This window comes from Drosophila tropicalis, unplaced genomic scaffold (genome assembly GCF_018151085.1).
Source record: "Drosophila tropicalis isolate 14030-0801.00 unplaced genomic scaffold, ASM1815108v1 contig_130, whole genome shotgun sequence".
Lineage (NCBI taxonomy): Eukaryota > Metazoa > Arthropoda > Insecta > Diptera > Drosophilidae > Drosophila > Drosophila tropicalis.
In genome coordinates, this window is record NW_027172573.1 from 486,612 (window position 1) to 511,843 (window position 25,232).

General features: G+C 38.7%; 1 protein-coding gene and 1 non-coding gene across 2 annotated transcripts in view; one reads left to right on the forward strand and one right to left on the reverse strand.

The window, feature by feature from the left end:
- Bx (Beadex) overlaps positions 1-25,232 on the forward strand; it is a 57,651-nt gene that overhangs the window by 29,382 nt on the left and 3,037 nt on the right. The window contains 2 exon segments of the mRNA XM_068295490.1: positions 21,895-22,343; positions 22,421-22,546. Coding sequence (XP_068151591.1) covers positions 21,895-22,343; positions 22,421-22,546 — 575 coding nt within the window.
- On the reverse strand, positions 20,964-21,035 carry TRNAT-CGU (transfer RNA threonine (anticodon CGU)). The gene has a single exon. It is a non-coding gene; the product is annotated as a tRNA-Thr (tRNA).

Genomic DNA, 25,232 nt, shown 5'->3' on the forward strand with positions numbered 1-25,232 from the left:
TATTCGAACTACTAAAATCTGCAACGTGTCAGTTGCATTTCCTAATTATCTCTTCAGAGACCCCCCCTGGCCCTCTTGTGCAACACTAAACCAGTCTAATATACATACATTCTCTTCAAATGTGTACACACGTCGATTGCCTTTGAGATTTTTAATCACTTCGACAAATCATTCACAGAGAGAAAAACACAAAACTAAAAAAACTTTGGCATATTATGCGTCCAGACTCAATAAATCTTTGACCCAAATATACGTATACCCTGTAAAAATATTCAAGTGTGTTGTGGTATCCCTTATATGTATGTATGAGACTCTCGTAAAGATCAGAATCTGCATAGAAGTGGTTAAATGATCCTCCATCGTACGCCAAAAACTTTTGGTCCTCTAATACATCAAACAATCAATTGGCCCCTCCTCGATGCTGGGTATTTAAAAGTCGATGCTCTTCGATAAATAACAAATATTTATTTTTACATTTAGTTGTAATCAGAGTGTGGCTGTCGATCCTAAATTGTTGCTAATTATGCTGCAAGCAGAAAAAGAGCGACAAAAGTCTGAGGGGCAGGAAAATGGGAAAGAGGACGAAGGAATTCTTAATGCATTTGGATCAAGTGCAAATCTTGAGAGCAAATAACTTTTTTTCCAATTTATTTTTCTTCTTTTTTTTTTTTGTTTTTGTAAACCAATTATCGAGTAAGCTAAGTAACAGAGGGTACCCAGCTGCCAATTAGCTTTACTTTGTTTTTGGATTGTTTTTTTTTTTTTTTAGTTTTATTTATTTATTTTTTTTGTTTTTTAGTTTTTTTAATTACAATTGCCCGTCAACTGGGCACAACTCGAACAACGACTCGAACTCGACTTCGACTCGATAATTGCAATGAATGAATGCCAAAAGCCAACAGCAACAACTACACAAACAATGCAACGCAAATGGGCCATTTAGTGCAGTCATTAGCATTTATTGTAGCCACACGTAAGGGAAGAGATACATAGTGATACAAGAGGCGTTGCAAGGAAGTGTGCAAAGGGGGTCGGCTCCGTCAGGGGATCTGGAGTGGGGTATGCAACAACAGTAGAGACATGCATCATTACTACAATTAAGTCAATATTTGTGCTCTGCAAACTGAGTTGTAAATGTAACGAAAGACGTCGACGACGACGACGACTGCCACAACGATGAGGAGGAGGAGTTACCCATCTATCCGGCTTGGGAAAACACACAGCAAAAATGAGAGCAAGAACGGAGACCCCAAGCATTAACACTCTTTAATCATCTACACTGTAAAACAAATGATTTGTTTCTTAAACCCAACGACTTTTCACTCATTAGGATGCTCAGTGCTATAACCAATTGGGAATTATAACAGCGCAAAAACTTAACTTTTGATGTGTGATATATAAACTATAGCTATTTAAGTTAGTTAGATTAGGATTATAGTAAATGAACCTAACAAAGTCTAAAGTGAAGATCATTCTCATCGAAGCTAGAATTAAAACCTGACAGTCTAGTGTTGCCAATTTGGAGATGAAGACTACACACAGCCTCAGTGCAATGTAAGGAAGTCAGAAAAGAGATAGAGACAGAGAAAGAGAGAGAGAGAGAGAGAGAGAGGGGAGTTTGCTTGGACTACCAACTATAAACTCTATGGAGAGGCGTGTGTGTGTGTGGATGTCTAAAAGTAGTCATCATTAAAATTCCAACAGTGACACACACACACACACACAGGTTAGTTTGTGGACTGCGACAATGGCCAAGAAAAAAATAAAGAAAAAAGATACAAAAAGTATATAAAAATAAAAATAAAAAGAAATCCCCAACTGGGCCCGCCCAACAACAAGAACAAGAACAACCAACACACAATGGAGAGCCCATAGCTCTTGTTTCAATTTTCGTTAATTATGTTATGAAAGAACAACAACACCAACAACAGCAGCAAATAAAAACAAAAAACCGCAGAAAAAGAGGAGGGAAAACAACAACAACAGCAACAACAAGAAGAAGAAAAACAGTGCTCAATTGCAATGTGCAACTAAGAAACTGCAAAACGGCAAATGGCAAACGGCAAACTCTTTGCTTTAGCCCACATCTTAATGAGTCAACAATGTCAGGCCAAACGACACCCAACCACCAGGGGGCTCTAGATTTATGGGCCTCAAGTAGACTACTCACCCATGCACACACACACACACACAACATGAACATCAAAACTAGCCAAGAACCAAGAACTAAGAAGCATCTGTGTTAAAAGAAGAAGTGAGAGAAACTGCGACCAGTGCGCCGAGTGTGTGTGTGTTTGTGTGCCTAGTTTTAGCTGTGTGGGCGTCTCTAGCATTTTTTTCCTTCTCTTACCTCTCTAATTAGCTTGGCAAAAGTCGGACAGTTTCTGTTGCCTAAATGACACACAGGTAAGGCTAATTATCTCTTAGCGACGTACTGCCAAATGCCTTTCAATAGCCTTGATCGGTTCAAAGAATCGGTAAAGGGAGACAGAGATAGAAAAGGAGGGAGAGGGAGACAGAGTGCGAACTTCGTAGGGCACACGCAACTCCCACATTTGTAGCTCTTGCCATGTTTTGACACCAACTCTAACCAAGTATAAGCCAAATGATAGTCTTTCATTTCAGTCTAGTCTAGTCTAACAGTTCTTTTTCGACTTCTAAGTTTTAATTGAGTATTATTAGTTTGAGAAATTTAAGCTAATGCATTCCAGTAAGAAAAAACCAGGCCAAAGTTACGATGAGCATCTCAAAGCCATAAATCAATACATCAAAAATTATTTAATAACATTAATATTTATATAAGAGTATAAAGAACCCTTTTATAGATTCTTTTCTGATCGAATCGAATACATATATCAAAATGGAACTCTTTTGAAGATCGTCTTCAGGTGGATTCAGATACATACAAATGATATTATTACATATGTAAGTAGCTGTATTGCTTAATCACTTTCACTAGTCAAAAATTCATGCTAAATGTGGGCATTATCTTCTTCTAATCAGAATTGGTTATACATATCTAGATAAGAAAACGAAAATTGAACAAATGTATCTCCATTAATTGGAATAATAATAGGAATACTTGACAAAAACAATTTCCTCATTCCATCTTTCAGAGAAAGAGAGATAGAGAGAGAGAGAGAGAGATTGTGCTTGAGTGTATTTTTCTCCTCATACTCTCATTAACTAATTGTGTTTATTAATGTGCGAGTATGTATTTGTTTAATTAGTATTGTTTTTACGAGCAATGCTTTTTAAATTATACTTATATTTAATTAAATTTTCCTCAGACGTCGTCGTCGTCGTCGACATTATGAATCATGGTGGAGAGGGGTAGGTCGGTAGAACGGTGTCATTTGTTGTTATTCGTCTCGGAGTTTATTGTTTACATACATATATATATATTTTTTTTAATTAATGCCTTTGCACATTTCTTTTTGCCATTTCTTTCAATGCACTTGGTTGCATTTAAAAATTGTTTATGATATTTATTTCTAACTGCTTCGTGGCGGTTTCATTTCCTTTCTTGGCTCTTGGCTTACTTCGTTTCCAGAATTCTGAATTGTTTATTCACGTCCCATTAGTTGGATAATTATTAATAAATGTTAAAAGACAAGTAAATGGCTCATCACTTGCCTTGCATAATGATTAAATTAAGTTTAATAATAAAAAATAATTTTTTTTAAAATGCTCAAAAAAAAAAAAACACCAGAAGTCCTTGCAGAAGTTTGTATACCCTACCCTTTCAAGACGAAAACATTTTCTTAAGGAAAGTCCCAAAACATTTATATTAAGCTCTTTATTATGGGGGCTGTATGATATACTGCTCAGATCTGAGTTCTTTAATCTATGCAGTATATAGAAGCCCTTTGCCCTAAGATTCTACCCTCTTGAAGTCAAAATGTTTTACATAGTCTATTAACCTTTTGCCTAGGGTATTACAAGTAATAGAAATGGAATAGAAATCTCTTTAGACTGTGCGATTTCAAAGAAGACTTTGGAATACCCTTTATTCAGCTAGATGTCTTTCATTTAGCGTTTTATGTATTCCTTGGACATGTTATCCTTGAATTGGATGTGAGTGAGAGTGAGTGAGACGGGGGGAAGCGTGCGAGTGACAAAGAGCACGTTAATTAGTCAAGCCAAAACGACAACAACTTTGTTTTGAATTTTATTTATAATTCTCGTTTATTTATTTCGGTCAACACTTTGTGTTCGGATTTTCAAAAATTAATAAACTTGCGACAGAGGGGAAGAGATGAAATTTTCCACGTAGGCAGTAAATCGATCCTGGCATCTTGCCCAATACTATGAACCACTTTGCATTCAAAGTGTTGATGGATCGATCGCTGTCAAAGTAGTGTTTGACAAGAACCTTAACGGATACAAACAAAACACACATACACACACACAGACAGAGAGTTAATTAAAGCCAATACGCTTGCATCGAAGCTCTGATACCCTTTCGCTCTTTTACAGCATATAAAGAATTACAGAATACGATGCTGTAATTCTTTCCCGAAACTCGAATAGGTTTGATGGGACACCCACCACGAGAAGGTCATTGAAACCTTATTTAGTAATCCTTGTCTAAAAATTACTTAATGTAGCTTAATGTAGCGATGGAAAATTGATATGAAAATCAAAGACTTTTCTACATAACAATCATACATAGGTTACATCGCTTATTCTCACGGCACTTTGGAGCCGCCACCGGCCAATTGACGCACTTGTATCGCTTTCATTCTCGTTGAGGCCTGTTCGAGGCCCTTTCTTAATATCTTTGTCTAGTTTTTTTATGAAAATTACTTTACATACTTACTAATTAGTAATTTCTCTCTCCTTTCTTTCTAGGTAAGTTTCTAAGTTCCATCTGACTGGATTGTTAGGCCTTTTGGTGGTTTGTGTAAGTTTTAACCGAAAAGAACTAAAGGTTAAAAAAATAAACAATTATGAAAATAATTTTAGTTGCTGATTAGTCCAAAAATGCCACCAAATCACATTTAGTCTATATTAAATTCTTAAGCTTATTTTAGCATTCGTTTATTATGGCAAAGAGTGTCTGTGTGTGTGTGTGTGTGATCGTAAACGAAAATAAATCCTCTACATAAATGATAAAATTACGAAAAGTTAGCTCATGGTGAATTCTCTATACCCTTAAGATGTGTAGGAACTTCATATCTGAAACAACTCATATTCAAATGGAAAGAGTTTTATATCTTAAATGAAGTAAGTATGTCGTCTCGCCGACTTAGGTATACCATACACCAGTAAAACAAATATTTCAAATTTATAATACCAAATATACGTATTTAAAAAAAATTCTGTTCACATGCTTTTTACAAGGATATCTATGTATCTCGCTCACCCAAGCATATGAGCACACTAGCGCCGCATAACTTGGCTATTTTTTGTCTGATTTTGATCAAATTTGGTGTCTTGCTGGATATTAGTATCAAATTTAAGTGTGACAAAGTTGGACAAGGTGAAAAATTACGGAACAAATATACCAAATATGGAGTCTCCAGCTAAAATAGTCTTTGAGATAAACTTTTTTTTTAATTGAGGGGGCGGAAAGGGGCGTGAAATAAACTTAATCACTTTACATACTACACAAGTCTATATACTAAATTTGGTGGCTCTAGCTTTTATAGTCTCCGAGATCTGCTGGTTCATACAGACGGACATGGCTAGATCAACTCGGCTGTTGATGCTGATCAAGAATATATATACTTTATAGGGTCGAAAAAGCTTCCTTCTGCCTGTTACATACATTTTGGCGTCTTTAATATTCCATTTGACCCAATGGGTGTATTGTTTAAAAAATATCGGAAATATATAACATTTGCTTACATATACAGAGGGAGGGGCAAAACGCTTATACCCTTACTATGGAAAGGGCATAAGCAAATAAATATAAACCAAAACCAGACATCAGACATTTGGATTACTTAGTTTGTTTTTATTTGTTACTTATATTTTGTTGTTAATTTTTTGTTTTTGTTTTCGTTTTATTTGTGCATATTTTAAGAAAACGCTAATTAAGCTGCAAATTATGGAACATTTTTTTCTTTTTGTCAGGGCGAGCTTAAGGAGGCTTAGTAAACTGACTAACTATGTACAATTGTGTTCGCGCACAGTGGGGCAAAGGCATGCGAAATATCTTTGCTGCGGGGAGGGGCGTCTCTCAATTTACTTACATATACAAATGTATGTATGTAATTCCGAATTTAGGGCGTTGTTTTTACGTTTCGTTTCGTTTGGTATTTTTTTTTATGATTTTATGAAGAGATTTTTTCGTTGTTGTTGTTGTTGCTTGTTGGTGTTGTGATAAGGCGCTTCAGCTTTGCCAGTACTGATAATTTACATTTCAAATTAATTAAACATTTCGAGTGTGGGCAGAGGGAAGTGTGGGAGGGGCGAGGAGGAGGCCGCTTGGCAGGCCCATTAAATGCAACACTGACAAAATTAATTGCCACTTTTTCGCATTTGGCAGTGCAACAAACGAAAATGTCAAGAAGAACGACGACGACGGCGACGACGACGACGAAAAGGAAAAATCAAATGAAAATTATGTGACTATCTCGTATGGGGCAAGTGCTGGCGGTGGAGGGAGAAGGGTAATAGGGTGTGTGTGTGTGTGGTGGGGAGGGAGAAGAGGGGAGGGTTACTATTCGCTTGCATTGCAAATTAGCATTTTAGCCTGTCGACGGAAGTTTGATGGCAACAAAAAGTTGTAAAGGAAATGAGCAGAAAGAAAAAAAGAGATTGCGAAATGCCTCAAACAGATGCAACAGTTTATCACTCTGTCTCTCTTTATCTCTCTTTTACTCACTCACTAACCTAGAAAAAAGTAGATCACAAAGTAAGAGAAAAGGCAAAGAGATCTACGATTGTATGATAAGAGAATCTATATAGTTAGTACACATTAAGTAAAGCATCTTTGCTGATCTTTGATCCTAGGTATTCGGCATCGAAAGGGTTTTATGCCCATCAAGTTATGCTATAACAATTTCCATCATGATGATGAGACCATTGAACATACAACTTGTCTAAAACATTCTAAACATTCCCAAACATATGGCAATAGGGTACAATCAAAATGTTATGTTCTTGACGTCGATGCAAATGACATATGAGAAGACGGTGGTTCAGACGAGAGGGTTGTGGAAAGCAGCAGAGGGGTTGATGTGAAGCTTCCCCACCCCCCCAAAGATACTGACAAATTGTATGAACATAAATGGCTTAAAGGGTACATACGAAAACAAGAAATTGCAATTGAATGTTCGAATGTTATTCAGATTTTGTTTTCAACTTAAAAAAAACAGGGTATTTTCAATTCGTCGCGTCTCTTTACAAACCTTAGAGTTGGTATCAAACCAACCCCTTGGCTTAAGAGTTCTAATTTATTTGATTGGATTAAGGGATGAGTTCATTTTGGATGCAACTCCCATGTGCAACCCTTTCACAAATGTTGACAAAAGACGAGAACAACCGAAACTCGTAAGCAGAGAGTGTAATTTAATTAAACCAAACGATTAATTAACAGTTTAAACTATTTCACAAGATGTCCTGGAATACGCACATGGATCAAAAGGCAAAGTTCTACGATTTCTATACGGATATATGCATGTGCACACACACACACACACTGACAAAGACATCATGATGATGATAATGTCATAAAATTAAATGTTGCTTTAATTAGAGTTTTTCCAGCCGCCTCACGCAATAAGAAAATGTTCTTGCTCTTGTTGTTGTTGGTGTTGCTGTTGTTGCTGCGAGGCAAAAACCTATAAATATTATAATTATCAAAAAAGCAAAGAAGAAGAAATAAAAATAAAAGAATGCAAAGAAAAACGGGAAAAAGAGAAGAAGGAAAAAAAAACCACCAAGTGCAGCGCAGCCAAGAAACGTCCGTCGAATCGTAATTGAGTTAATTAACACGCCACAAAACGCGAACGCATATGCTATGTGCAGGGTGAGAGAGAGGGGAGGGGCGGGAGAGGGAAAAGGCATTTAATTGCTTGTACAAAATAATAACAACAACTACAAGAGCAACAACAACAGCAGCAGCAGCAAGCAAAGCTTGGCAACATAAAAGAGGCAACAGCAGCAGCAATAGCAACATGTTGCCAATGGCTAAATTATTGGTTAAGCTTGAGTGAATGAGTAAGTGAGTGGCAGAGTGGCATGTAGGGAGTTTTCGGAAGGTAACGGATATTTGGAGTAGAACTAAAGCTGTGCCACAAACACCATAAATACATATAATAAGCAATTAGGTAAAGGATCGAAATAGGAGGGATAGAAAAAAAAAAACACTGAGACAGCGATATTGAGGGAGTGCTAGTACGGGGGGGTGGGGGGTAAAGATATGGGGACAATGACAAGGCTACAAAAATGATGACTTGCGATTGGCCAGGCCAACAGCGCAGCACAACAACAATAACAACAGCAACAACGACATCATTAAAAGTCCAAAAGCAAAACAATTATGGAACTCATTGAAGCCAATTATTAGTAAAAACAGACAGTGGCAGGCAACAGCGGCAACATCAGCAGCTGCAGCAGCAGCAGCATCCCCAGCAACACAGAGAAGCAACAAGTGGGCAAAACAGAGGCAGCCCATAACATATGACATAGCCGACTAGCGAATTACCCTGTAAAAGTAATTAACTTAATATAAAGTCAGAAGCAGAAGCTATAGCCTATAGCTTAACTGATCTGAACAGATGTCGTGTTGATGTGGATAGATATTGGCTAAATGATTACAGCTGTAAAATTGGTTCATTAAAAGGTTGATTAATTATAGCCAATTATGCCCTTCCGTCTTACATGAGGTTGAGGGGTATTAAAACGAAACAAAACAACAAAAAAACGCGGCTTTAGGCCTTCTCCTCCCTTCTTATATTGCCCCTGCTGCTACTCCCATTTGCTACTGTTATTTGTGGTGCTACCTGAGACCCGCTGACTGATTCTGTGTGGTACAGTAGCAAAAAAAAAAAAAAAAGAATAAAAATAAAATCAACAACCGCAACAACAAACACAGAAGACATGTGGCAAAAAGGGCAATACCAAACAACAACAACAACAACAGCAGCAGCAACAAGGGGAGCAACAAACATTGTTAATGAAGCTGCCAAGGAATGCCAAAGACGAAAGACGAGAGAAACTTGCCACTGGGACTGTCACTGGGCACCGATTCCGATTCCGAGGCTCGGGCTCCAACTTTGTGGCTGGGCGTTGTTGGGGCCGAGAGCTCCGCTGGCAAACTTCACACATAAATGGGAGCAACATGTTGCAAAGTCAGTCAGCTCTTGGACCAGACAGATATACAGAGGAAATGTGACAGAGAGGGTTTCTCCAACAATTACTCAACCAGAAGTCAATATTCATATTGATCAATGGTAAAATTAGCTAATGAATTCCAATTAACTTGGGAAACTAATTAATCTATCTGATACCATTTTAAGTATCTACACAAGAAACAGAATCGTTTGGTTATCGGTGCAAATATCGATCGATAAGTTTGTCTTTCTCTATCCTCGATAAATTTTTCTTAGGTTTTAGTTGCCATTATGGTATTACGACAATGATTTAAGCATTTAATCTCCGATTAGTAGCCTCTCCTTCCACTCCCGGCCCTCTAGTCCACATACATGTGTGTGTGTTCTTTGTGACAATAAAGTTTATAAAAGTGCACATTGAAGGCGCAAGTAAACGTTGATCTCGTCTCGGTTGGAGTTCTTTCAGAGAATATGCGACATATCATGGCCATGATGATGATGACGACGATGATGATGATGATGCTGCTTAATAATGTCATAAAAAATTAGAACCGCGTATTAATTGGCAAACAGCAGTGCGCCCCAAACAGTGAGCTCTGGCAACATGTGGGAGCTGAGCGGTTCGCAACATGTTGCCTAGTTTTTCTCTACTGTTGTTGCTGTCCCATCCATACATACATATATGTTTTTTTTTTTTGTTGCTTTTTGTGTTTCTTTTTTGTTTGTTTGTGTGTTGCTTGTGTTGTTGTTGTTGTGTGGCTGCAATTTTGCGCAAATAAAATAAATTGGCAGCCAATTAAGCCAGCAGCCTAGCAGCCAGCAGAGAGCTAGCAGCCACATATCAAGAACAACACAAAAAAGCATAAAGCAAGCAAATTAAATGGACAAAGATAGAAAAATCCGAAAGAGATAGTGTTACGGGGGTGAGGCATCACAGAGAGAGACAGAGGGGCAGAGAGGTGTGGAGGGGAAGTAGGTAGATGGAATAGGCAGCGGAAGCCAGCGCAAAATCAAATTTAATTAACAACTAATTAAAAATCATCATTATTAAAAGCAATAGCAATAGCAACAAAAAAAAAAAACTCAGACTCTAATAGATTGCTCGGCAACATGTTGCAGGCAACATTATTTCTATGTTCGCTTTGTCAATTACACGACAAAAGAGCAAAACCATTGAACATTGCTCACACACACACACACACACACATACGCGGGCACACCAAAACCAATTTATGATCGTGCAAATTGTATTTTTATTGCCAATTATTTATTTATATTTCGTTTAAGCTTTTGTTGTTAGATCGTTGTTTTTCCATTTCATACATACTACACTTCATGTTCATAGTTTGCTGAGCATGATGATGATGATGATGATGGGTTGTCCGAATATTTTATACCCTCAGTATGGTCTCTATCCATGTAAATAACACTGGAGGTGTGTAGGTGACTCCAAGGAACAAAAAGTCAAAGAAGGGGTCCTTTTTTGGGCAAAGGATTCATGAAATAATGATATTTTTGAATGAATTCATAAATTTGTCCATTCCAGTTGGGGAAATTCGCCCCCGACTGCCCCTCATTAGAAATCTAAAGGTTGCCTATTCATGGTAGGGCATAAATCAAGTCGTTAGTGTCCTATAGTTTATTAGTATGCACAATACCAGCTCGCCCACGGCACAAACAAACATACACACGCATACACTCATACTTACAAATATACATATGTATGTATGTGGTTGTTGTTGTTGTCATTTTAATTTCAAAAATGATATTAAATTAATTGTCATTTTGTTGTCGTCAATGTAGCCGTTTTGTTGATTGTTTAACGACTTTTTTCCCCTATGCGCCTGCCGCACACACACACACACACTCACATACATACATAATCATTGCTTGCATCACATGGCGTCGCGCGATCAACGCGATTTGCGATGCGCGATTCGATTCGTTCGCTCGTTCGTTCATTCATTCATTAATTATCGTACAATCTATAGACTTAATTTGTATTCGAATGCAATTAAAAATAATGAAAAAAACGAGATGAAGAAAAAAAGAAAAAAAAAACTAGCCAACAACAACAACAACAGCAACAAAAATACACAAATTAAATTGCTCAACAATTTTTGTTTAGAAATCGAGATTTGTTGTTAAATGTTAATGTCTAGGCGAGAACTGCTTCTGGCATAAACACACACGCACGCACGCACACACACACACTCATATGTACAAACATATTTTCTGTTTTTATGCTCAAATAAATATTAAAAATTCGATTAAACATCATGGCAAATAATTGCAAAAACATACAACAAACCAAACAACAACAACTGTAGAGCAAAAAAAAAAACAAAAATAAAAGGAAGGAAAAAAAAAATAATTAAATTAATACAATTTGTGTGCATATGATAATTAAAAACAAAAAATAAAAAAAAATTGTTACATTGTGGTACAAACTTTTAGATACCCTGTAAATTTGCAGTAAAACAAACATCAGGACGAATGATGATCTCTGCTGTGAAACGGTTTAACGGTTCATACATATGTATATAGAGTGTGGCCATTAGTTTTGCCGCGTCTTGATGAGTACCCATATACCCCATCAAGGTATAGAGTATATAGATCCCGGCGTAAATACAGGCGATTGCACTTGAGTAATTTCATATAAAACATAACCAAGCAGAAAGGATATTAATAAACCGACGACACATACACTCACACACACACACGCACACACAAGCACAGAAGTAAATCAGTGTCCAATGTGTAAATAATTTCCATTTGAATGAGCAATTGTGCATGGACACAGGGGCAATCCTACGGATGCATTCAGTATGCCTGCCCCATAACTGCGCTTTTCATTCGCAGACATCTCCTTTCGCCGTTTACCGTTCACCGTCGTCGACGTCGACGTCACTTACCGTTCTCCCTTGGCCCATTCGTCCCGCCGCACATTCGTTGTCCCTGGAAAAATCACATGAAATTTTATTAAAATGAAGTAAATATGGTGTAAACGTGCTGATAAAACCGTTTTTCGTTCGTTTCGTGTGCAGCAATGTAGAAACACGAATATGCAGGAAGAGAAATATACCCAAACTACCATAAATATGTACATTCATACATACATACAGACATATGTATGTATAAATCATATGTGTATTTGTGGTATAAAGTTACCCTAAATATGAATATGCAAAAGAAACTATTCATTAAAAGGATCACAGTGCACATAATCCCAAGAAAGCGGTAAACTTTATCTTTAATTATTTCTGCCATCAATTAGCATTTGCCTCTGTTTAAACAGAAATTAGAAAATCGATAATAAATATGTACATAGATTGATAAATATGTATACATATGTACATATGTATGTAGATATTGTTCCCTTTGGTTTTACCAACGATAATAACCAAAAACTATATGATATTTGAATGATATGAGTCACAAAACTTCAATGGTTTCGCGGTACTATTGAGTCACAAAAGGGGCGCCCACTTAGAGATAAATCGAATTCAATTGCGATCATACGAAACAGTTATTTCGTTTCGCATGATGATAAGAAAAACGTTTTGTGTCTACTGTGGAGGGTTTCCATTACACTTGCTGGGTGTCTGGGCATTTGATCTGGTTCAGCTTCAAGATCCGTCTGAAAGAATCTAACAGTGACTGCTGTAAAGTTCTCTTAACTGTCTGGTATTTACATGCGGGTGGAGGATAGTGGTTACAGACGTCGTTGTTGTTAATACTATTGCTGTTGCGTGTGTATGTGTGTGTGTGTGTGTGTGTGCAAGGCGGCACATCATAAAATCGCTTATGTAAATATCTCTCTTCATGTCCTCTCTGTGTGTGCGCATTGTTGTGGTTCTCTCTGTGGCGCTCTCTCCGCACTCCCTCTCTTTGCCATCATGGATGAGCAGAAGAGCATTGGGCTCTTCCTTTTTATTGTTGTTGTCTCTCTGTTATTAATGACGTTGCAAAAATGTTGAGAGATGATGATGATGCCTGCTGCTGCTGCTGCTGCGGCTGTCCAGTTAACCGTTATTTAATGTGTCTGTAATTTTCGATTTCGACTCCGTAAATGTAATTAACTGTAATACCATCATCTTGCTCTCTCTCTCTCTCTCTCTGTCTCTCACTTACATACTCATTCACTTTATCTGCTTGGATGTGTGTCTGTGGTCAAGTGGCTCAGTTGACTGGCTTCCTACCTACCCCAACCCACCTCGTCTCATCCATCGACTCAAATACAAATAAATGTTGTGTAGGCATTTTTCCTTTATCAAAATTAAATCATCAATTATTATCGTAAAATTATAAGACCAAGTGCTAATCAAATAATACAACAATTGGCACATATTTAACAACAACAACAACAACAAGTATAAAAAGAACTTTGCTTTATTTGTTATAATTGTTAATTGATTAAAAAGAAAAAGTTGTCATAATTTATACTTTCAAATACAATGAATCCTTGATATAAGGAATTTCAGTGTGTCCTGGAAGCACATTTAGGGAGGGGCATGAAAAAAGGGATATGCGGGATCCTCCACCGCTTCTCTTGAGTTCTTCAGTTACAATTAATTTTCTAGTATCTAGTTCAATGAACTAGTTTGAAAAATTCCGATTCTCAAGTCTAAGGATATATGTAGACAATTTTATTCGTGGGGCTTTTTCTTCTTCTTCTTGTTTTCGCATTTCAATGATTAACCATGGACTAAGCGTACATTTGTATGTAGATGTAATTAACTTGGTTAACTCGCGCTTATTTTGCGCTAATTAATGTGTTTTCCACAAAAATTAGCAATTAGCGCAAATAGAAATTGCAATCGGGTCGGAATTGAATAGCAACGAAAAACTAGTTTTCGCATCGCCGGACGGACGCACAATTAATTAAGTTGACGTTGCGCGTTGATCGAGAAAGAGGCACAGAGAGTCTCTCGAACTCGGACTCGTTTGTCGACTCGAGCAATTGTCAATTGCTGCAATGGTCGGACTTAGAATCAATGTAATTAGCGGCAGGAGAAGCAGGTGCTCCAGCACTCCATCCACAGGCATTTCCTTTTGGTATCATTTATGATTAGGTGGCATGCCGGCAGTTAAAATGGACTCGAGAGTCGGAATTGCAGTTGGGAGATAGAGTTGGAGTCAGCATCGTTTAATTACACCAACTTGCATCCGTTACCCAACTTGGCCAAGTAAATTGAACGTAATTGCCAGGCCACTTGAGTTACAGAGAGCTAATGGAGAGGCAAGCTAAACAGGGAGACAGAGCGACAGTTACACGGAGACAGGGACAGGGACAGGGAGTGAGAAAAATGAGTCAGAGTGAGAGGCTAAAAAGAGTGTTAAAGCCTAATTGAAACTGTCAGTTAGAGACCTGGGGACCTCAAGCCGGGGCTGAAGGCTGATTCCATTGAAGAATTTAAGAATTGTATTCGAAAACAAATTCGATTGCTCGATAAAGAAATGAAAAGGCAATTTTATCAACGATCCATAGTATAAATTATCGATATGAAAATCGAAATGTCGATGTTTGATGAGAGGTGAAAAGTTTTTTAAGTTTTTTCGATTTTAGATCAAAGATTGAACACTAGAGGTAAAAGAAATTTCATTTTACTGCTAGTAAACTTAACAAATTTTGAATGATGAGTTAAGATTGATATAGAAATATCGATACCTAAGAGTATTCTTGTGATATGGTTGCTTTCACCTAATTAAATTGGATTTGGTCATGACCGTGACATAAAGAAAAGAAGCTGTCCAGGCATTAGGCTCCAATTAAGAAGCCATTTAAAGCCAAAGTCAGAGTCAGAGTCGAACAAAGAAACGACAAGTTAGTGTTTCATGATCGTGGTGATGATCATCATCATCATCAACATCGTGATCGGGGTGTGGGATATTAGCGCAGTGGGCTTTGCACTTGATATATGTATAGTATGTACGTGCGTATTTACTGTCCCAAGGCCCCTCCCCCCTGCACCATCTAACCACCTATCACATTGCTCTCTGTATCTTTAAGTTTGTCTGCAACAACTCCATAAAAGCGCAATTTGTCGTAATTGTTTAAGCAGAAAGCAGAAAAGAAAAGAAAATAACAAAAGCATAAAACAACTTAATAAAAATTCCTCTAACATGTCTCAACAATGTTTCTTGTAAAAACTGTTTCATCGGATGGGTGAATGGGTGGTGGAGGGGCAGAGGCAGGGGCAGGCTGAGAATGGGATGGACGCAATGTGTCGTTGACGGGGCGTGGCATAAATCTCACTTAACGAACAGCAACAACAATAGTAAGAAAGAAACGAAAATAAATCTGTACAAATAGATTAACAAATAACAACAATAAACTACAACAACAACAAAATACTTCTCCATATGTTGCCACAATAATAAACACGATATCAACAACGACAACAACAACAACACCAACACATACATACATAAATCAAATAAGAGCCCATGCGGGTGAAACGAGGGTCTGGGAGGGTGGTGGTGTCAGAGTCATCAAGAGGAGGCTGGCTGCATGTGGCAGCATTTGGCACTTACTTTTATTTTTTCGCTCTCGTTAGTTTTTTGTGTGTTCTCTTGAACAACAAACAATAAACTTTGAAAATACTTTGCCCGCTCCAGTGGCGGATCTAGCTCATAAACGGGTCGAAGATTAGAATTTTGGGGGCAAAAATGCTTCTTGGATGCAGATTTTCCTCATTTGGCCCCCCCTTCCCGAAAATCCGGCACTGGGTAATGCGGCATGTTGTCGACGATGGGGCCAGGTTTGACATGGGATGGGGCTTAGGGGTTGGCACTCGGCTTTCAGAAGTGGGTGCAAATACCACACATAACAAATAAAACCAAAGAATAGAAAAACAAAAAACTAAGAGACAGTTTAAGTACACTGAAAACAAATGTTTTGTCGCCTCATCAAATGACAGGAAACACTTAAGGTCTTGGAACCTAAAACCAAGTTGATCTTGCACAAATTTCTGTCTATAAGTATAGGATACCAAGCGTTAGACGATAAGATAACGTCTTACTTATTCTATGGCAAGGGTGATTATCGAGGCTAAAAATCGAAGTAAACACATTTTATATTTACTCGATCCGATGTCAGAAGTAAAATACTTAAATTAGAAAGTTTCGACGTGGGAGATCTTGAGATTGGAAACTCCGAACTCTCTTCTTACCCCCTTCACACCTCTCTTTCGCAAAATACAGACAAAATTTCTGCAGGTTTCATTTCCATTACTTCTAAATAAACTTCATATTATTCTGGCTTTCAAATTTTGTGAAAATTTTCAGTAATTTGAGATTTTTGTAGAACTATCAACCAACTGGAATCGATATACAATAATAAAATATTAGATGGAATTTCTTTGTGAGACTCGTTGCTGTGCCCACCTCGTAATTTCTGACTATGCCACATAAGGGTGCAGAAGAACGTGAAGTGGGGCATCTGGGGAACTGGGGAAGCGGGCAGGGACTGGGCGTGGGGAGACTTCAATTGCTGTCAATAGCCATGGGGCCAAGTGTCAAATAAGATTTCTATGTTCTGCATTTGATTTTGATTGGTATTTATGGCACTTGAAGTACAACAATTCCACAGACCAACACACACACACACACACACACACACACACAGAGCACGTTGCCGGGACCCCTACACCTGTCAACCTTTAACCCTCCCATCCCCTCTCTCGTATCGCTGTCGTCTTTAGAATTATTTTAACAATAGTTAACATAACAAAATATATGTATGTTTGTATGTATGTATGCTGGTATGTGTGTTTATATAAAAACAAAAAAGATTGTTTTTAATTGTTTCAGAGCTCCTTCTGGGCACTTAAAAACTCGTTTTGTATAAAGTCGAAAAAGTTAAAAAAATAAATATACATACATATATACACAAAACAGAGAAAAAGTTGGAAAAATTGTTGTATAAAATGGCATAAAACATGGACCCAAAAACCGTTACGTGACGCTGTTTGCTATTGCATGGGGCAACTGCAGAAGGAGGGGATGGAGAAGGGTGGGAAGCCCAGGGTCCTGGAGGTAGTTGGAGATGGAGCAAAGTTACTAGGATTCCATGTTTCGTGTCTGGCTTTTGGTGACCATTTTTTTTTTTTTTCATTTTCTCTTGTGTTTTTTTTTTTTATTGTTGTCGTCTTCGTTTGCATTTTTATGGCATAAAAATTAAAAATGAATTTTGATTGTTTTCTTAATTTTGTTGTTGTTGTTGTTTTTGTGCATTGTTTTAGTTTTCATGTCGCCCACTTGACTTTTTTTGTTTTCTCTTTGTTTTTATGTTTTTCCATAAGTTTTTTCTTTGCTTTAATTTGAAAGAAGCCTTGCATGGTCAAAGGACATTGAGTCCTTGCTAGTCGCAGCAGGGTATTAGCGTTTTTCCATTTCCTTAACATTTCTCATTGTTTCGTTTGTTCCTTGCAACATGCTCCAGAGATTGTGAAATGTCGGGACAATTCATTGATCGATGAACAATCGATTGTTGTCGGTTTTATTTGCTTCAAACGGGGCTCGTTCATCACATAAACCCATATAATTCCTATATGACTATTTTCACCACCATTTCTCTAACCATCTTGTTTGCTCATTGTCTATCATGTCTAATTAAATTATCGATCTTAAAGTGTTGAGTAATGGATTGATCGATTAAGCGATAGTCAATATCACTTGTTATCGCTAAACATTCTCTCAAATGCCATCAAAAGATTAGGCAAAGATCGATAAAAGATAATTTGCTCCTTTCTTCATGATAAATTTCAAACAAATTCGCTGCATTTGTATTCACTGTTGTCTTTGTATGTGTATGTGGCTGTGTGTGTGTGTGTGTGTTTTTTATGGGGGTATGAGATTGTGAGGTTACCACTTCCTTTCTTGCATGTCATGGTCGTCATGTGGAGCGCATTTAATGACACTAATTAGTGTCCATTGCCGTTGGTACATTGGGCTGGGTAAGGCCTAGCCTGGCCTGGCCTCGTCCTGGTCCTGGTCCAACTCATGTGACAAATGCAGCGCTTTATATCAACATACGCAATGTTGCAACCAACCCCCCAAATTGTGACATAAACCCTCTGTAACACCCACCCACCTACCCACGCACACCAATTTGCCACGTATCAGGAGGCGAGAGAGGATGAGAGAGAGAGAGAGGGGGTGGTAAAAATCACAGAAATTCTGCGAAAATCCCATAACAACAGCTGCTGCTTTTGCTGCTGTTGTTGCAATCGTGAAGCGTACCCAACCCTTAATTGGTAATTAATTTATTTTGCATAATTTTTCGCGTCCCTCCCTGCCCCTCTCCCCCACTCGCTCTCTTTATCACACCGCCTGTGCAACATTGCACATTATGTTGCTGACAGGCCAACTGCTGGGAAGGGGTTCGATGTGTGGGGCCGAGGGCGGAGGGTTTATTTTTGCGGGAGTTTCGGAAGTTTTGTTTATTTGGTTTTTGCGAAGCCAAAAAAAAAAAAAGGTGTCAAAAAGTGCGAATTAAGTGCGAATAAACGTGCTGAGCGTGCAATGCGTCGATTGACCACGCCCCCAGCTCCAGCTCCAACTCCAGTTCCCCCGCCAGCTGTCGAGCAACTCCTCCCACATTAACGCCACCTGAAACCTGTCGCTGGGGCAAATGCGTGAATTTGCATTGCGTCACGTAAAATAAATGTAAATTTAATTTCATTTTTCTTTTTGCCCAAGCGACAAAATTATGAGGCAGAATTATTGAAAAACTGCAACTGAAGTCGAGAGAGGTGGGCCAACACTTGGCCTTCTGATCAGTTCTTCGATCTATTGGCTGGATGTACTATGTATCATGGGCAAAGGGAATACTTTCCAAAGGGGGAAAGGTTGACTGAGATCGCATGAGATGGAACATGAGGAAGGAGAATCATTTGAAACATATAAATTTATTACCACTTGACTTGGACTCCTCCCATTCCGTCGCAAAGAGGCTATACTTCCTGTCTGCCTCTTTGACACTATTATTTCTATATATTTTTGTGGGTGTAGATAGGAAAGGCAACACGCGCACCAGTCGGAGTATTTCCGATCCACAGTCCTCCTCCCATCCGCTTCTCACTGGAAACTAATTGGACGACCAACGAGACGCGCGCGCTCATTAAAGCCAATCAATATTCAAATTTCACGTGCCCAACGACTCGACTCGACTCGACTTTGGAGTCGCCTCCTCTTTCATGGAGCTGATGGCGTTTTCACAGTTTAGTTTGCTAAGCTACCAACCTACAATTCTCCAGCAATCTGTACCCCTCTCTATGACCACCATCCGCCACCCAACATCCTCCATCCACTTCAAAATATATAATGCTGCTCCGTTTCGACGTTCCGGACGGAACGAAAGTCTATAATTATGCATATGCATGTGGTGGACGTAAACGTGAACGTGGACTTTTGGACGGCTCAGTGGCAAGTTTTGTCGCAACTTAAACCCTTTTTAACCCCAATTGGTGGAAAGTAACGGAGGGAAATTACAGGTTTGCACGCAAGTTAACGGAAGTTACTTGGGTTGTTGCCTCCGAGACCTTTGGCCCGAGTGTGTGTGAGAGAGAGAGAGAGATGGCCTCTATTTCTGAGTTGGGAAATTAAGTTGATTTTGCGGTCAGTTATGTTTATGGTTTATTTATTTGGTTTACGAGTGCAATTTTTGTGTCATTCTCTATGAAGGAATTACATGTTACACTGAGAGAAATTACATTCATTATCAAATATGTAGAGTCATGTCATGTTTCGCTGAACATTTTGCATTTTTGTCAACTAAACTAATTGCACATCAATCACAAACTTGAAGAGAAATATCAAAAATATTCAATCAAGTTGAATTTCAAATTGAAAAACCATTTGCGTGTCGAAATTGTAATGCATAAATTAATTGAGCAAACTTTTCGGATAGAAAAAATGTTGATACACATACACATAGATAGATAGATAGATGGATTGATATACCGCAATGAAAATCTAATATATGGTGAACTCTAAACTTTGTTTTGATGCCGAATGCCGATGGCAATGGCGAGCTTAGAGTGGGGGGCTTGATCGTTGCAAAAGGTCGAATGAAAAAATTTACATAAATTGATTTGATTCAATTTTTGCATGAGAACTTTTGCATCCTAATTAAAGTCATTTTGCATACGGCCAGTCAGTCAGTCAGTTAGCCAGGGCCAGGGTCTATGACATGGTGAGAATTCCGTCATGGGCAGAGGTGTGGGGGAAGGGGAGACTGAAACCAGAAAGCTTTCCCCATTTTGGGGTCACAGTTGGTGCTACATGGGCGCTTGGCGACCAGACAATGCACACAACACATTGCATATTTTTAGGGAAAATACTCCATCCCCCCTCACTTATGCACCGCCTTCGCCTCCCACTCCCCAACAGCGCCTGCAAGTGACCGACCATTTGTGAAATTTGCAACTATTTAGCAGAGTCACAAAGGAAAAGAGAGCGATGGTGGGGAGCTTTGGTCAATGCCAATTTGTCATAAATCTCGTTATTTTGAAAACGTTCTCTCTCCTCTCGCTGTTTGTTTGCATTGATTTGTGTGTTATCGGAACGACTGCAGTCAGCAAAATATATTTCAAGAGACAATTAAAAAAGGGGCGATCTTTAAAAACCCAAAACAAAAGCAAGATTGCCACTAGAAAAAAAGCATTCTCCTGCCTTCTGTGAGGTTTGAACTCACGACCCCTGGTTTACGAGACCAGTGCTCTACCACTGAGCTAAAAAGGCCGTTGGACAGGCCGTCAATCATTAAGTAGGTCATTCTAAAGGATCGAGAGGGGAGAGAAAACAGATGGGTGGGAGATGTCAAATCGGTTCAGAACTCTTTGTCATTCCATCACTACTTTATGTGGTAGCAATGGGGCTTGTTCGAAGATATCCCATTTTCTTTCGATAGATTAAACACATGATTTCATTCCTTTTTAGGTTATTTATCCATATTTTATGTACGATCTCTGTTTGGTCCGACGAGGGCTATTTGAAAGAGTTTTAAAAACTTCAAATAACAACTAAAATTTTATGTTAAATTTAATAACTGCAACAGCTTGCATAGAAGTTCCAAAATCTTTTTCCATTTGGTGTTAGGCACAAAATGAAGCACCAAAAAGCAGTAGCATACTTTTCGGCTTTCGTAGGATACGAATTATTTACACTTTGATTACATCCAAATAAAGTTATCTACATAAGTGTGTTAAATAATACTGTCCAGCTGTTAAATGCCGTTAGATTTTGCATGTGCTGAACATTGAAAATTGTCATTTCCTAACACTTTAAAACAAACTGAAGTTTGCAGTTGTTGACGAGGGTTTTTTTTTTTAATTTATATTTTTGTGTCTGAGAATTAAGAACAGAGAGAAATGTCGTTTTCCATGAATTACAGCTGGAGCTCCATAACGGCCTACGAAGGATATGATGATGAGATAATTGACTTTCATAATATAGATAAATTCATAGTGCCCAATGTAAGATTTGGAGTTGGAAGAGTTGGAATGCCGAAAAATGCCTCCTTCTCCACCAGCAATCTTCTTACCCGGCTTTGACACTAGACGAAGACTAATTTTCGGCATTTCGTGTTCTTGTTTTTTAGATGATGACTATGGATATTACCAAAACGGAACCCGGTCTGGTCGGGCTCTCCACAAATCAGCAACAGCAGCAGCAGCAGCAACAACAACAACAGAATTCCAATATGAATGCCGGGAACAACAGCAACAACAATGGACAGAATAATGTTGTAAGTAATGGCAACAACAATAATAACAACAACAACAATGTCCAAAGCATTTCGGTTGCTGCCGTCAACAATAATAATAATAACAATACTAACAACAACAACAATAACAACAACAACAATGGAAGCCAACTATGCGCCGGCTGCGGCAAACACATACAGGATCGCTATCTCCTTCGCGCCCTCGATATGCTGTGGCACGAGGATTGCCTCAAATGTGGCTGCTGTGATTGCCGTTTGGGCGAAGTCGGCTCCACCCTCTATACGAAGGGAAATCTAATGCTATGCAAGCGTGACTACTTGAGGTACGTACTGAAAGATGGCAGGAGGAGGAGGCTGCAGTCTGTTCAGTTTTCATCTCATCTTCTCATCCATTCCACAGATTATTCGGCAATACGGGATATTGTGCCGCTTGCAGCAAAGTGATACCGGCCTTTGAGATGGTTATGCGGGCCAGAACCAATGTCTATCATCTGGAATGCTTTGCATGCCAACAATGCAATCATAGGTAAGTCATACACAAAAGATCAGATCAGATCACTTCAATCCTCCTCATGCATTCCTTACTTCCAATTGAAACTTTTCGAATCAAAAATCTATTTTCCCATTCATGTTAATGGGGGCAATTTAATGCCAATGCCAACAGCAACAAACCCTTTCCCCCCTCCACATACTTGCGAAATTTGTTTTCTTTTACGTTCACTTTTATGATTATTATTCAGCAAATTGGTATCATTTACATGGACCAAATATCCTCCCTTTAGTGCCATAGATTTTCTATTCAAACCGCATAAATTGTGCCAAGAAAAGAACGCAGAATACGCCAAATTGCCTGGCCGAATGGGTTGGTTGGATTACCACCAAGTCGAAGACAGGAAAAAAAAAAAGAAACACTCCCAATGTATTCATTGTATTTGGCCAATTCTGGCAATGTCACTCTGGAGAGTTTTAAAGTTGTTCATCTTATCTGACCAGCGAAACGAAAGGACGAAACAAAGCAAAACCGAAGCAACCAAAATAATATTCGTTATTCGTTCAGTTCCGTTCAGTTCAGTTCTGTTCTGTTCTCTGTAGTCGAGAAAGGGTTTCCTGAATTAATAATGAGGGCGCGTGTGCACATATGCCAGGATCTCACTCTTATTGTCCTTTCTGGTAAACATTAAATATTTAAAATGCCGCCACACGGCATCGGCATCGGCATCGGCATTGGCATTGGCATTTGTATTGGTATTGGTATTGGGATCGGATGGAAAAAATATTGAAATAATGTTAAAACATAATTGCCATATTCGTGGGATGGTTGGCCCCTCTATAGGCTTTTGTTTTCTCCCTCGTTTTCATCGGGGGCTTCACTACCCCCTCTCTCTCTCTCTCTCTCTCTCTCTCTTTTTCTCTATCTCTCCCTTGTGCGAAAACAAAAACTTCGAAATGCCCAAAAAAATGCAAGGACTTTAAAAATGCAACAGAGAGAAGAAAGGATGGCTTTTTATTCGGTTTTATTGGCTAACCATATGGGATTCTATTCTGGAATGCATACATATGTTATGTGTGCATATAAATGTATCTGAGCCGACCGACTATTGTGCTTTTCATCTATTGATGATGGGATTTCCATCAAACATTTGGCCCAAAGCATAAGCATTGAATGCATGACCGTCCACTTGATTCGATTTAATAAATTGCCAAATTTAAGACCCGTGTAGGAGGACCCGTTCCCTGGTATCATCAGCTCGGGCCAAAGATTGATCGAACAACCTATGTGCCTTATCTTTTGGTTGGACCACAAGACCGCGGACTTTTGCAGAGCATCCAGTTTGTGGGACTCCATTGACAGCGTTTAAGATGGTCTTTTATGATTGACACCAAGTTTTCGGGTTTCAGCTGATTAAATTTGTTGGACCCATTGTTTAAAAGCATTCATTCTCAAAAAAAAAAAAAAAAAACAATAAAAACGGTTTTCAATTTCTCATTTCATATTCCATCTTCTCTGGCTGCTGACTGTCGCTGGTTGTGCTGCCACAGCTAATAAATTTTTTACGTAAATTAATTCAATTGCCGAAAAAAATCATTGAGGCGTATTCGGCCAACAACGACTGGCTAGCGGCCATCAAAAAACCAAAACCAAAAAAACAAAAAGAAGCGACCAGAAAATCGACGAGACAGAGCGAGATGTAGAGGGAGAGGGAGATGGAGTGAGAAAGCAAGAGAGGAAGGGAGAGCGGTAGGGAGGAGAGTGACTTTTCCAGTTGCATTGGAGTTGTGAAGTTTGTGCATAATTTCCTGTCGTCAACATGGTGAACTGAACAACAGCAACAACTGAAAAGCCAAGGCGACATTTTTTACCATTTGTTTTTGTATATTTTTTAACAATTTTTGTATTTCCTGTTGACAATTTTTGTTGTGGGTTGCAAGTGAGTCCTGTTGGTCCTGTGCCTGCTACCCGCAGAGAGAGGGAGAGAGTTAAGATTCGTTCTTCTGCTGCCCGGATGTGCGAATCCAGCATCAACTTTGTTTGTCCTGTGTCCATGTCACAGGTGCGTTCAATGCCAGGCAAAAGAAAGTTTTTTTTCTTTCTTTCCTTCCATTTTGCCTTTTCCGTGTATGTGTGTGTGTGTGTTTTGCTTGTTTTACTTTGTGTTTGTTGACTCTGCCATATATATTTTTTGTTGCCAGTAGATAAACAAAGCGTTTTTCCTTTTGCTTCGTTTTGTATTTGCTGATGTACGCCCACATATTCGGTTCGTCAATCGATTGCAACACACAAGAAGCACCAGCAGCAACATCAGCAGCAGCAGCAGCAGCAGCAGTCATTGCAAAAAGTAGCAAACGACATACATAAAAAAAAAAAAAAACGTTGACGTAAATCAAAAGCCAAAATTCCATATCCGCTGTAAGTCTGCTGTAAGCTGATTTATACCCTTCTCACTTGCTTTCACTCTCTCTGCCCCTACCACTATCTCATCCGATTCTCGGTCTCTTTTTCTATGTTTATATACATACCCACATGGTGGGTACTTGTCAAACTTGTTGTCAATGTGCCGCCGTTCTGTTCTTATGGGTTGGGGGGAGTCTGAAAGAGTTTTAAAGTTTTGGTGACCCCGACGTCTAATAGTTGATTCTTTCTCTGACTTTATCACTTGTTGACTGACTAGCTCTCTTTCATTATATTTTCCAGTTTGCACATGCCAAGCGAA